Raw genomic sequence first — 13897 nt, 5'->3', positions numbered from 1 at the left:
ACCTCCTTCGTTGTGACCGGCAGCATTTGATCTTGTGGCAAATGATCCCGTATCTGGTTTAGTTGGTCTCTTAGTTGCTCGGGAGACACCAGCGTGGGGCTTATTCTCCGATGATGAATACCGATTAGGACATCAGATATGTCGGACTGCATTCGTTGAAGAGTTGTTGTGAGCTGGGTTAATTGTGCTCTGCGTTTTCGAGAGTTTTTCATTAAAACGCTTCCTGCTTGTAGCTCGTTATACACATGTTGAACTATGGAGTTACATGCCGGAACATTTATTAGTTCAGGGCACATGTATCGTAACTCTGAAATTCCAGCAGACATTATTTGCATATCCTTCCAATATGGGTCCAAGTCATAGTATACGATCAAGGTCCACTCAGACGTTCCAAGTTTCTCATAGAATATTCCAGGCTTGTTTGCGAATTGTGTCACATTTATTGACTGTGACAATGCTAATGGAAGCATGAGCAACAGCACCACTAATGTTGATGTTAATGTAGGTGACAATTTTGTTGTTCGCTGTTTGGGTGGCTCATTAATCTCCGTGGTGTCACTGATCACGTTGTGGGAACGTTTGATTGCCACATCTTCTGGAAAGAGCGGCGCTAGACGAGTCTTAATGATGCGACCCATTGGCCACTTCATTACAGGAAGGTTGTCTTCTTTAACCAAAACTAATAATCCTTCAGGTACGTTTGATGAAGCGGTCTTCCATTTATGCCGAGCTTGCAATTCTTGGAGGTATTCTGTAGACCATTGTTTCCAAAATGAATGCTTTAGGTGCGATACCAATTCCCAGCGCTTGACCAATGTTCTTCCTTGATGATCAGTATTGACGTCAGGATTCGTTGTCAATGGTTCACCAATCAAGAAGTGTCCTGGGGTGAGCGCTGTTGTATCAGTGGGATCATTTGACATTGGAGTGATGGGTCGAGAATTGAGAATTGCTTCAATTTCGATTATCACTGTGTTCAGTTCTTCAAATGTCAATGAGGCTGTGTTGGTGGTTGTTATCAACAGCTTTTTTGCTGATTTTACCGCCGCTTCCCAGAGGTCGCCAAACGATGGAGCCCTGGGAGGAATGAATTTAAAATCCACTTGTTTTTGTTGCAATGATTCGTGATCAGAGCACTTGCCTTTGAGCTGAATATAGTCTTCTAATTCTTTAAGCTGGTTGTTTGCACCCACAAAGTTCGTTGCATTGTCGCAATGAATAGTTTGGCACTTCCCACGTCTGCTTAAGAATCGACGCAGGGCGGCCAAGAATGCATCTGTGGTAGGTCGCTTACCAGCTCCAGGTGTACTGCCTTTGTGGAAAAGCAGCAGAACACGGCGATGAATGCCTTATCTGGTCTTTTGCCTCGGATCTTATGGTGGATCGAGATTGGTCCACAGTAGTCGACGCCTGCATTAAGAAACGGGCGTGCTAGTGTGACTCGTTGTGCTGGGAGATTGCCCATGATTTGGTGCATCAGCTTTGGTCTAGCCTTGGTGCATCTAACACAGCTGTGGATGATGCTTCTAGCCATTGTCTTGTCATTGATAATCCAATATCGTTGTCTTGCGATTGCCCTTAATGCTTGAGCACCACAATGCATGTTCTCCTCATGTAGCTCCCGCAAGATCATTTTGACGATTGGGTCATTGTAAGGCAGCAAAACTGGGTGTTTTGCGTTGTATGGAAGTAGAGCTTCTTCAAGTCTGTTCTCCTCATGTAGCTCCCGCAAGATCATTTTGACGATTGGGTCATTGTAAGGCAGCAAAACTGGGTGTTTTGCGTTGTATGGAAGTAGAGCTTCTTCAAGTCCACCACCAACTCGGATGAGCTCATCGTCTCCTAGGAAGGGAGATAACGATATGATCGAGCTCTTTCCATCCACAGTCTTATAGCGTTGGAACTGTTTTAACTCTGCTGTAAACTCGACTTGTTGTATGGTTCGCAGGATTATAGTGCGGGCGTGAGTCATTTCTTCTGCGCAGAGCGTCGTGGTGTTCGCTCTGTTGGTTTTGTAGCAGAAGCGTAACATATATGCCACAATGCGTTTCAGTTTGTGAAACGAGTTGCTATGTCTGCAAGTATATAATTCATCCCCAAGTGCGCTAGGTGTGATTGGCAAGCTTACATGTTTAGCTTTTCTCTCAGATTGCTGGGTTCTATGTGGGCTGCCTTCGTCCAGTTGTCTCGAGATCCGTGCAGGAATAATGGTCCATATAACCACAGATTGTGATCTGCCAGTCTGCTTGCTGCGGTTCCTCTTGACAGGACATCGGCTGCGTTGCTGGCCGATGACACGTGACGCCATTGTGACTGGTTTGTTAATGCCTGGATCTTGGCTATTCGATTTGCCACAAAGGTATGGTATGTTGATGACGATGCGTTTATCCAGGATAACACAACTGTGGAATCACTCCAAAACCACCCTGAAACCGTGTTAATGTCCATGTGCAGATCCTGTCGGACTCGGTTTGTGAGCTCGGCACCGAGGTCTGCAGCACAAAGTTCTAACCGTGGTAGCGATTGTTTGGCTGTCGGCGCCACACGTGATTTCGAACAGAGCAGTCTTACTGACACTTGGTTGTTTTTATATGTAGCGCGTACATATACTGCTGCGCCATATGCTCGTTCTGATGCATCTACAAACGTATGGAGTTCTTGTGTAACTGGAATTTTACCATCGTAGATATGCCGGGGAATTTGCATTTTGTTCAATGTTTGTAAGTCGTCCCGGTATTCTTTCCATTCGGTTTGGTGTTGTAATGGTAATTCGTCATCCCAATCCAGTTTGAGCTCCCAAAGTTGTTGCATGAAGATTTTTGCTTTTACTACCACCGGTGCAAAGAGTCCTAGTGGGTCAAAGATTTGGGCCAGTTCGGAACATACCACCCGTTTGGTGATGCGTGTAGCCTGGCTTTTCTGTGTTCGTCCACACAATGTATCCTTCTTCGGCATCCAGATGAGACCCAGAGTTTTCACGCTGTAGAGCTCTAGTGTCTCTCCTAGTTTTACATCGGTTAAAATATCCTCTTTGGGGATTCCTTGGAGAAGTTGCTCATTGTTGGAGCACCACTTGCGCAATTTGAATCCGGACGGTAGCAATATCTTATTTAGTTCTTGTTGAACATGAATTGCCTCTGGAATCGTGTTTGCTCCAGTTAGACAGTCGTCAACATAGAAATCTGTTATTAATGTTGTTGATCCGACTGGTAGTCTGTCTTTGTATTGTATTGCCAAATGATCCAGACATTTCGTTGCTAGGAACGGAGCAGCTGTTGTCGCATGTTACTGTTTTCAGGCAATAGTACCTGATCTCTTCGGATGGATTGTTTCTCCAGACTATCATCTGATGGAATTGATCCTCCGGATTCATCCACACTTGCCGGTACATCTTTTCTATGTCCGCTGTGAATACGTACTTATGAATTCGAAATCGTAGCAGAATAGACATAGGTTCGCTCTGAACGGTGGGTCCAGCCTGCAGAATGTCGTTCAAAGATTTTCCGCTGGCTGATTTGCATGAGGCATCGAATACTACCGGAAGCTTTGTGGTGGTGCTCTCAGGTTTGAGTACACAATGATGTGGAATGAAGTAGTGCCTTTTGGGAACTTTTCATGCTGGCACAATCTTCATATGTCCTAGTCCTTCATACTCTTCCATGAAGTCCACATAACTCTTCCAAGTTTCTGTTGAGCTTCGCCGCTCCAACGCTAGGAATCTTTTTGTTGCGGTTTCCAACGACTCCCCCGGGCTGAAGGGTGTTCGGAAAATGGGAGCTTTACAATAAAACGGCCGTCTGAAGCTGTCTGAAGATTTTCTGTAAAAATGAGCTTCGCACCGTGCTTCCTCTGGAGTGCGTGGTTTGTATTCCGTCTCTAGATTGTACAGAGTTCAGAATCTTTCCATGAGCTCGTTTACGTCCGTTGCACAAATGGGTGAGGAATTGTGGGCAGATTTGACTTTTCCTGCCACAATCCATCCCAGTTTCGTGTTTTGTAGCAACGGTCCTTAGCTGCTGTTGATCTGGTAGCAGCAGCGAGTAGTAATGCTCGGCTCCGATTAGCATGTCGATTTTGCCTGGCTTATGGAAGTTTGGATCTGCCAGTGAGATCTTGCTTGGTACGTTTAAGCTCTCTGAATCGAGTGCCTGAGCTGGTTGATCAGCTATTATCTGTGGTAATACGAAAGCTTCAATTCTTTGCGTAAAACCATTGTGAAGGGATCTCATGAGCACATTTACTCGTGCTCTGCTGGTCTTTGATTGACATCCAATTCCTTCGATCCGTAATGTTGTGTCTTTTAGTTTGAGTGACAACATTGATGCCATTCGTTCAGAGATCAAGTTTATCTGTGATCCTGAATCTAGCAGTGCTCTGAAATTAGCAACCTGCCCGTTGTCGGCTTCTACTGTCACCTTTGCTGGGGCAGAAGATTGTAACTATTGTTACTTGCTGCACCAACCGGGCCTCTTGATTTTGTAGCTGCGCCTGATGCTGTTTCCAAATGTAGCATTGTGTTGTGCTTCTTGTCACACTTGAAGCAGTTTCGACCAGGGCATGCGTTTGTTTTGTGATTTGTTCTAAAACAATTAACGCACATTTTTTGTTTTTGTACCCAATTTAGTCGTTCTGATGGAGATTTGGCTTGCTTTCTTGCAGAATGTGCATAAGGGTGCTCGCGCTCTTCCTGTGTTTGCTGATGCAAATGTCGTGCCTCTTGGCTCTCTCCTTGATGCTGGTGGCTTCTTACTGGTTCCTAGAACCCGAATTCTTTGCTCCAAGAACTGAAGCATCGTATCCAGCGCCTGAATGTCCTTTGAGCTTCCCAATGATTGCTCATACAAGGCCTTATTTGTTACATCCAGTTTGTTTCTGATAATGGCAATCAATATCGGATCCCATGTACATACATTGATGCCTAATCCCTTTAGTGATGCAAGGGATTCTATGGTTGTTATATACAACTCTTTTAATGACTTGGGTTCGTCATTAATTGTTTGGTGATTGAGGAAGCGGTTCAGTACCGTATTCGACACATCTCTGGGATTTTTGTATGCGTCAACTAGTATTTCCCAAGCGGCTTCATAATTTTCTTCCTTTAGATCGATATGTCGAATCAATCTTTCTGCCGCGCCGGTAAGGGTGGTTTTAAGATACCACATCTTTTTCATCTTTGGAAGATGAGTGACAGGCAGTTATAGTACTGTTTCTGATACTGACATTATTGATAAAAATGATTCTTATTTATAGGTAATCAAAAGGTACAAAAGTGCCGAGTCTGTAAAATATATGTTTTGTGTATTATGGACTATTTTAGTGTCTGGTGGCCAATTGCGACATTTTGATGGTCAGCAACTGCCCCGCTGTCTTCGCACTCTGCGAAGAGAGTGCATTGTCAGCAGAACTCACTGCAGTGGCAAGTGTGTTGTCGTGAGGTATTATATTGCATGTTACGTAGAACACTGTGTCACGGTGCCACTGTGTTATGCCGAGGGGTATTATACACTATTACTTAAGCATATTTCTGCAACTGAACACTTAGCTTTTAATTAGAAAACGACAATTGATAGCATTGTACTTACCGTTGTATGACTGTTGGTTGTAAATTAATGGTGGTCAATATTAAAGGTATAAATTCAGAAACCTCTTGATGGACTGCATTCTTATATATTTGGTACATCAATACTACAATAATTGGAAGCTCTTGTAAAACTTTTAGGGATAATATTCCTCGAGGCAGTAGGGTATACTGAAAAAAGAATTATAATAATAATACAAAAATTTAATTAAAATTCACGTTTTCGACATGACTATAACTAGAACTAACACACAGAATATGTATACTTTATGGGGTCGGAACAAAAAATGATCACGATCACCAAAGATCCAATATACTCCTATACTCTTTGAGTACCGGGTATAAAAAAAACAAACAAAACTCCTTGGCTAAATTCTTTTTCGATAGACAGGATACTTTATGTGGTCTCTTGTTAGATAAAGACTTTTCTGACTTGTAGGGTCGACATCCATAGAAAAAAGCTGTGTTATATCATAAGATGCAAATGGACTTTGTCTTACGAATGAACGCTATACTTACAGTAGGCTGTTGGGAATTGGAATCAAGCTGTTTTTCGACATGTATAGTTTTGACAGAATAGGCTTCGGGTAACAGACTTTCCAAGTTTAGTTCCGTTAAGTCGCCTAACCAGATATCGTTTGACGTTTCAAAAATAGATGTTACATGGTTGGGTAGATTTGTATAGATATCCTTGACGAATCCTAAAAAAAGTTGTATCTATATAAAGCGAAAATTATTAAATTACAGACAATGTATATGTAAAAGATATAGATTTAACTATTTATATTATATTTATTTATATTATATTTATTTATATTATATTTATTTATATTATATTTATATAAATGTATTTATATACTTAACTATTCGGAAAGTTTTCTATCGGAGCATAGAAAACTATGTGCAGCATTTTTATACCCGATACTCAAGAAGTGTATAGGGGTATATTAGATTTGTGGGGAAAGTAGATCTGTGCAGTGTCCATAATGACGTGTTTCCCATTAAGTATATATATTCTTGACCAGCATCAATAGCCGAGTCGATTGAGCTCAGTCTGTCTGTCTGTCCGTCCGTCTGGCCGTCCCTATTAGCGCCTAGTGCTCAAAGACTATAAGAACTAGAGCAACTACATTTTATATCCGGACTTCTGAGATATGTTACTGTTAAAAGTATATTTTAAAACTTCGCCTAGCCCACTTCCGCCCCCACAAAGAGCGAAAGTCTGTGGCATCCATAATATTGAAGATTTGAGAAAACTAAAAACGCACAATCATAGGACCATATTTACCAGATTGCTGAATCTGGATGATTTTTATAGCCAAATCAATTTGTAGTGTCTACGTAGCGTCCGACGACACGCTCAGACTGATTTTCTGTCTCTGTCGCACGTACTTTTTGTGGTGTAGTAGCGGCGTCTGCCGGAGGAGAGCCATACTGACTAAGTATCGAGTATAAATGTAGAGTTGCGGTCTCCGCAGCAATTCACAACGTTTCCCCTCCTTTCTTTCAAAATTAGGCGTTTTCACATTAACACATTATCGTTTTCAAAACGAAAATATTTTCCTCGACGAAATTTTTTCATATCAAATTAATCAAAACGAATTTCAGTTTCGAACGAAATAAAATAGAAGACTTATTGATGCAAACATAATTGTTGATTAACATAAATCTTACACCATTACCAGGGTAATTTAGCTTCTGTCTTCTTTATAAATGTTTTGTTCTTCTTTTATCACACTGTATATTTTCGAACCAGGTCAGCTGTTTTTGTTTGTTTCTGCAAGAGTAACCGGAGCCTGCCCAAATAATTTTTATGAATACGTACTATAAAAAAATATACGTCGCGCAAATATTTTTCTTTTCGAGTTGTCAAGTTAAACTATTTTTGAAAAATAGTATTGGTCCAAGGAGTCGGAAACAATGATCCTTCGGAACCGATCCCAAACAAATTTGAGTTAACTCTATCAATTTAACGTACGCACATGATGTTGTCTCAAGCAGCTGTATCAAAACAGGCTTCTTTGATTTGATCAAGTTTTCCACATTCCGAAAGAATTTTGTAATGTATGACAACTTTAATGTTAACTATTTATTTTAAATTTTAAGAGAACATTTTTAGACCCTGAGACCTTTGAAAATTACACTTTTATAAATAAACGCAAAACTTATGTTCATATACATATATGGTATTATATGATAATCTCAGCCACGCCCCCAATCATCAAACACGGGTAATTAATAATCCACCCTCGTATATATGTATTACTACATAGACACCCACAATGTTAAGTTTTTGTAGTTGTTGTTTGTAGTTTTATAGTACTATTTTATACAATAGTACTAGCAGGTCCGTTTTAGCATCTCTTGGGATGGACTGATTAACTAGTTGACGTAATCGTTGTTTTGTTATGATGTTTGATGTTTTGTTATAGTTATCAAAGGACCTATAATTAAAAAAATGAGTTTGCATATTTACTTACTTCTGGGTTAAAAGATGGACGAAAGTGTTTATGCAGCTCAATTATTATTCGAAGGCTTACAAGAACATTTTCTTCATTGTCAGTTTTTAATATTTTGAGCATCATTGTTATAATTGATTTGACATGTTGTCTTAAATTTTCTGTTATGGGCAGTCGATGAATCATCTCCAAAATAAGTTTACGGATCTAAAATAAATTTTAAAAATCACATTAATTATAAATAATTATATATACATAATAATATTACAAGAATTGAAGGTTAGTTGCGGGGGCCGAAATGGTCGAAAAAATTACCAGAACTTTTTGTTTTTCGTTGCCGAAAGTAAATATCTTGTATTTATTCATGTATCTTTTTTACAAAGTTTATAGTATATAAAATACAATTTTTCAAATATGCGAAAGTCTCAGGGTCTAAACATGTTCCTTTGGAACTTTACTATATATAGATCTGATCGGATTTAGAATGCTACAAAATATTCCCGCCACGAAAATTTCAGCTCATAACACTCCACTTTTATATTAAACTAGAGGGCCCTGCCACGTTTCTCTGTGGCGCACATTGTGGTTGTACGAATAAGAAAAGAAGATAAATAAATTGATTTGTTCATCGATGGAGAATAATATGCCGCACTTGAATCTGATTTACGATTATGACAATTTCCTCTTCGCCTACTACGGATGAGATAAAAAATAAAAAGAAGATCAATTTTTTTCTCGATCGCAGGTGTGTTTTCCAAAAATTTTGGGGGTAAGTTGTCTTTTATGAGTGGCTCCACCATCACGCTCTCGCCCGGGACTTCAACTTAGAGCAGTGGTCCCTCGGAAAGCAATATTTGTTTCCTGTCTTATTCCTGAGACTCCAAAAAGGACATCTTTCCTCTAAACTTAACGCTTCGTCTGATGATATAATTGTGACTAAATTTAGATTTAAACATAAGCACAACATTTTTTGTTCAAATTGAGTCAAATTCATATAAATATTGCGTATTTTGATTTCGACACCATCGCTTTTACTTTACACTTTACAATTACACTATTTAAAGAATGGACTGCCCATCTTTCGCTGGTGGGATTGCAGTAAAATCTGATTTCTCATCTGAGTTTCCCCCATTCAATAACATCCATAGAGTAGAATTTGTTGCAGTTTCGTATTGTGTCGACATTTTTCTATTTAACCTGCTCCTACATTCCTCCCATTTCTTATGCTGAGGTCCAGAGCAAGCCCAATATCATTTCCTGAAGATCCTTACCATCCAACTCTGTCTGGTTGTACCCGATCTGGTTGTGCTGACAGTTCCATGGTTCCTTGCCGCATAAAGTGTTCTTAAAAAACAAACTTTATTGATCTACATCTCTCGCTTGTTGATTGGTTCTTTATTCATTACCGAACATAGACGTAACTGTCAACTCGTTTTATAACTCAATATACTCACTGTACCCGTATCGTCCAAGCCTCCCTGGTTCTCCAAGTATTTGTCATACTTAAAAAACAATAAATCCAAAGTGTCAACAATATTTTGCGTTATTATGACACAATTCGAAATGTCAGCGTCGAGGAATAATTGGACGTGCCCTAGAGCGATATGAAAGGGGCTACATGCAGTAAGTTCATCGCCAGGAGCTGAAGGGCAAGCTACATAGTCTTTTCAAGAGTTCGCGCAGACATAGAGGGACTCTCACGATTGTCTTACAATGAAACACCAACCGAATTTCTAGAGAGATACAATATTAATGGTTCTATAGACGGTATTAGGCATATAGACAAACGCCGCGCAACGGTTCTGATGCAGAGAAGGACGTTCGAGGAAATAAATCTTTCGAAAATAAAGCCTACCTAAATAATAGGAAACAGCTCTCTCTGTTTCTCAATCTAAAATACGAACGTTACAATATATATCTTTTTAAACAAGTCGACCTGTTTTTTGTAGCCTTGCATTGTTATTTGAAAAAATAAGATAAATACCTGGTATTCATTTTATAAGTATATATGTATCTTTTATATAGATACATACATAAATATAGATGGAATATCTATCATACGTACAAATTGTAACAAAATTCAATTTATATATGTAAATATACAAATCATTTATCCCCATGGTTGCCTTCAAATCTTAATTCATCTAAATCTTGCTTATATTCACTTATCCCTGTCATTTAGTTGCATATAAAACAGCCATTTAAGATATTCAGCCAGGTTCCGTTTTCACATTCACAAACGTTCTCCGATTTACTTTTGAATACACATAAATTGGGGCTCCCGTTTTCACATTCCGCAAGATTTATTCATTTTCAAAACGAAAACATTTTCGTTGACCAAATGAAAAGTAAACGGCATTTTATACAAAGAAACGAACCTTATTTGCAAAAGGAACGAGGGGAACGTTGTGAGTTGCTGCGGAGACCCCAACTCTACATTTATACCCGATACTTAGTCAGTATGGCTCTCCTCCGGCAGACTCCGATAAAGAGTGCCTACGAGAGAGACAGAAAATCATCTGAGCGTGACCTCGGGCGAAATTTTGTGATATACGTTTTATAGTGAGATCTAAAAGGAGTGGGGATACCAAATTTGGTTACTCTAGCCTTAATAGTCTCTGAGATTTGTGGATGCCTCAGATTTTCGTCCTTTGCGGGGGGGGAAGGGGTGTGTCGAAATTTCGACACAAAACGGTCAAGGTCCGATATCACAGGAGTGTAGATACCAAATTTGGTTGCTCTGGCTCTTATTGGTTCTAAGATCCTTGAACTCATATTTGGCAATTAGCAAAACCGACCATGAAACCTGTGTGTTAGAGAGAGACAGAGCGAGAAAGAATGAAATTGTTTTCTTGATTCTGGCTGTAATAATTATACGATCTGGTTCAGATTTTGCACACTAGAAGATATAGTCATCTTGTACGAAACTTCTTTAGTTTTCTCGTATTTTTGAATTTTTGGATGCAACAGATTTTCCCCCTTTGTGGGGGCGGAAGTGGACGGGGCAAAGTTTTGAAATATACTTGTAGCAGTGACATATCACAGAAGTCCGGATCGTTGCTCCAGCTCTTATAGTCTTTGAGCACTAGGCGCTGATAGGGACGGACAGACGGACGGACGGACAGACAGACAGGGCTCAAACGACTCGGCTATTGATGCTGATCAAGAATATATGTATATACTTTATGGGGCCGGAAACGATTCCTTCTGGACGTTACACAAATCCATTTTCACCACAAATCTAATATACCCCAATACTCATTTTGAGTATCGGGTAAAAAATTAGATGACTTATTGATGCATTAACATAAACTTGACACCTACATATATCAGGGTAATTTAACTTTTGCTTACTTTATAAATCATTTTACTTTAACCCAACCTCAAATTTGGCTCCAAAAATCCAAAATCATTCACTACATATAACCTCATAAACTATAATACCTGTACATATACATATACACAACTAGTATACTAGATAATAATTCCTTTACAACATATAATATCGTAGAAAACCAACCCTGTACATATGTACATACATACTCAAGTGTATAATTATACCTTAGCGAGCTTAAGGCCTCAGTAGCTATAGCCCCATACTTGTTAATACCTAGTTTTAGCTATTTATTAGCTTTATATAATAATAATAAAATCTTTTGCTTTCTTTATAAATCATTTTACTTTAACCCAACCTCAAATTTGGCTCCGAAAAATGGGCCAGGGCAACAATAATTTTCGTTTTGGTGCAAACAGCAAAAATATGTGAAAACTGGAGATCCTTAAAACGAAACATTTTAGCTGAAAACGTAATCCGCAAAAGTAAATGAAAAACGGAGCCTGCTTGATTATAAATATAAAAATTTGGCAGCAGACTCTTTTGATGACCAATTATAGCATTCCATATAGGTATGTACAGTCCTTGACTTAGGTGTTTGCACAACTATAATATTTGAGTTTACTGCTGTTTTAGAGCTTTTTCATGGCTATTTTCAAAAGAAAAATAATTTTATTCGATAAATAAATACATTTCCTGTAAAATTGACTTTTATGTTTTAAGTTTTCTAAACTGAAAAAATTATAAAATAAGACGTATAAGACTTAGGACTTGTTCTTGTAATTTGCCATAAGGTCATTTTTTTTACAGGCATTAACCCTTAATTCTAGTTCTGTGGAACTGTAAAATATTCAATACCGAAATCGTCAAAACGATGAAATTTAGAAAACTGAGAGGTAAGAAAAAATAAACCAAAGAATCTCGGCTCAAAAGATTTCAAAAAGAAACTATAAAGGTCGAAACACACAGGCTGCTTATGCAGGGCACGCCCTCCGTACCGTAATGGAATGAACCTTGCCCTCGACTTGCTAAACCTTAACAGCACTCTCTATCGAGGATAAGAAAGTACTCGGAAGAACAAACGTGCGTTTTTCCGTGGAACCTACATCAGCTGCTGCTCCAAGCATATGGAGGTTTCCAATATCTGAGAACTGTCAACAGGCCCATTATCCATTTGAAACCTGATCATCATTAAACTCCAAAATCACTCAATTTTGGCGAAGGAAGGCCAGGAAAAAAAGGCAAGCGAAATTTCATTTAATACCGAGCGAAAACAAAGAAAAACAAAAAAAAACAGCTAAAAAGAGGTGATACGAGACAGCTGTTTGCGATCGATAAGATCAGCCAAAGCGATAAGCTCGTCTTCATTTCCGCGAAAGGGGGCTCACCATGAGTGCACCCACAATTACAGAGCTTAAAATCTAAATGCAGGGATCAATACTTGATCCGTTATTGTTCTGCATTCATGTAAATGACCTGCCAATAGTATTGTCTGACTCTAATGTGAACATGTACGTCGATGCTCGTGTACGTCCAATTATATGTTAGTCGATCGTTAAATACAATAGATGAGACCAATATAGGACTTGAGAAAATCAGTGCATGGGCAACCCACAATCACCTATGCCTAAATCCAACCAAGTCAAAATGTTTGATTACACATAAAAAAGTGTCGCGCGGCAGACCAGAGTATCACATCACATCCCCATATATTTTGGTAGGTCCTTTCGTGGTAGGTGCAGTAGGTAGTGGCTAAGTTTCTCATTGCGTTCCTTGCACATTATTTTCGAGGTTCTGCAGGTGGTGGTACTCCTCCACCTGCTTTCGGTTTGTGATCTGGCCTGCTTCTAGATCGCTTTGCAGCATTCTAAGGGAGACATGCACGTTCTCGGTTCTCCTATTCTCCAGCCCGACGACTGCTTTAGCTAGTACGTCCGCCGCCTCGTTTCCTTCGATGCCTTGGTGACTGGGAACCCAATAGATCCGCACTGACTTTGTTGCTTATGGTATCTAGTGCCTCCCTGCTCGCCATGCCGCCTCCATGGATCTGATTGCCGCTTGGCTGTCGACGAATGTCGACGGATGGCGAAAACTTCCGCCTGAAATATGCTGCATCGGTCCGGTAGCTTATCCGACTGGCAAAAATCCTCTAGCTGAACCCTCTACGAGGGTGACGGCTAGGCAATGGACACTGCATTATCCGGGGCGAGGGTAATGCACTGTCGCTTGCCCTTTCCGGGATAATGCAGTGTCTGTCGTCTTCCCGATCTAAAGTCGGGGGAACTGAACCAGGGCCATGGCTAGAGGTGTCTGGCGGCCAGGCATAAAACGCTAGGGGGTGGTCCCCCCGAAAAATATTAACTAGTATGGACTTTCGGGCCAAACATGGAGGCTGGAAAGGAGCAGGCTATTTCAGTTGTAATACTACTGCCACAAAAACGGCGCGTTGCAGAGTGAGCCGCGCGGGTGCCGCTGTCGACACAGACTCGGACCCGGAGAGCGTGCTATCCATTAGCAAACAGAAGA

The 13897-nt window shown here is 40.0% G+C and overlaps 1 protein-coding gene across 8 annotated transcripts in view; it reads right to left on the bottom strand.

Annotated features, from left to right (window-relative positions):
* Nipped-A (Transcription-associated protein Nipped-A) overlaps window positions 1-13897 on the bottom strand; it is a 149885-nt gene that overhangs the window by 130410 nt on the left and 5578 nt on the right. For 4 of the 8 annotated variants that reach the window (XR_004468853.1, XM_033378561.1, XM_033378560.1 and 1 more), the window contains exons 2-4: window positions 8059-8244; window positions 6098-6295; window positions 5583-5749 (exon numbers count right to left, since the gene is read on the bottom strand). Coding sequence is in view for 7 of the 8 variants with exons in the window: in XM_033378561.1 (XP_033234452.1) it covers window positions 5583-5749; window positions 6098-6295; window positions 8059-8244 (551 nt within the window). In the remaining variant the exon portion in view is untranslated. Of the gene's footprint in view, window positions 1-5582; window positions 5750-6097; window positions 6296-8058; window positions 8245-8352; window positions 8419-13897 lie in introns of those variants that run through there. The other 4 variants (XM_033378557.1, XM_033378559.1, XM_033378558.1 and 1 more) reach the window with 4 other exon arrangements.

The sequence above is a fragment of the Drosophila pseudoobscura genome, chromosome 3 (assembly GCF_009870125.1).
Source record: "Drosophila pseudoobscura strain MV-25-SWS-2005 chromosome 3, UCI_Dpse_MV25, whole genome shotgun sequence".
NCBI classification, from domain to species: Eukaryota; Metazoa; Arthropoda; class Insecta; order Diptera; family Drosophilidae; genus Drosophila; species Drosophila pseudoobscura.
This window is presented reverse-complemented; position numbering and strand designations above follow the sequence as displayed.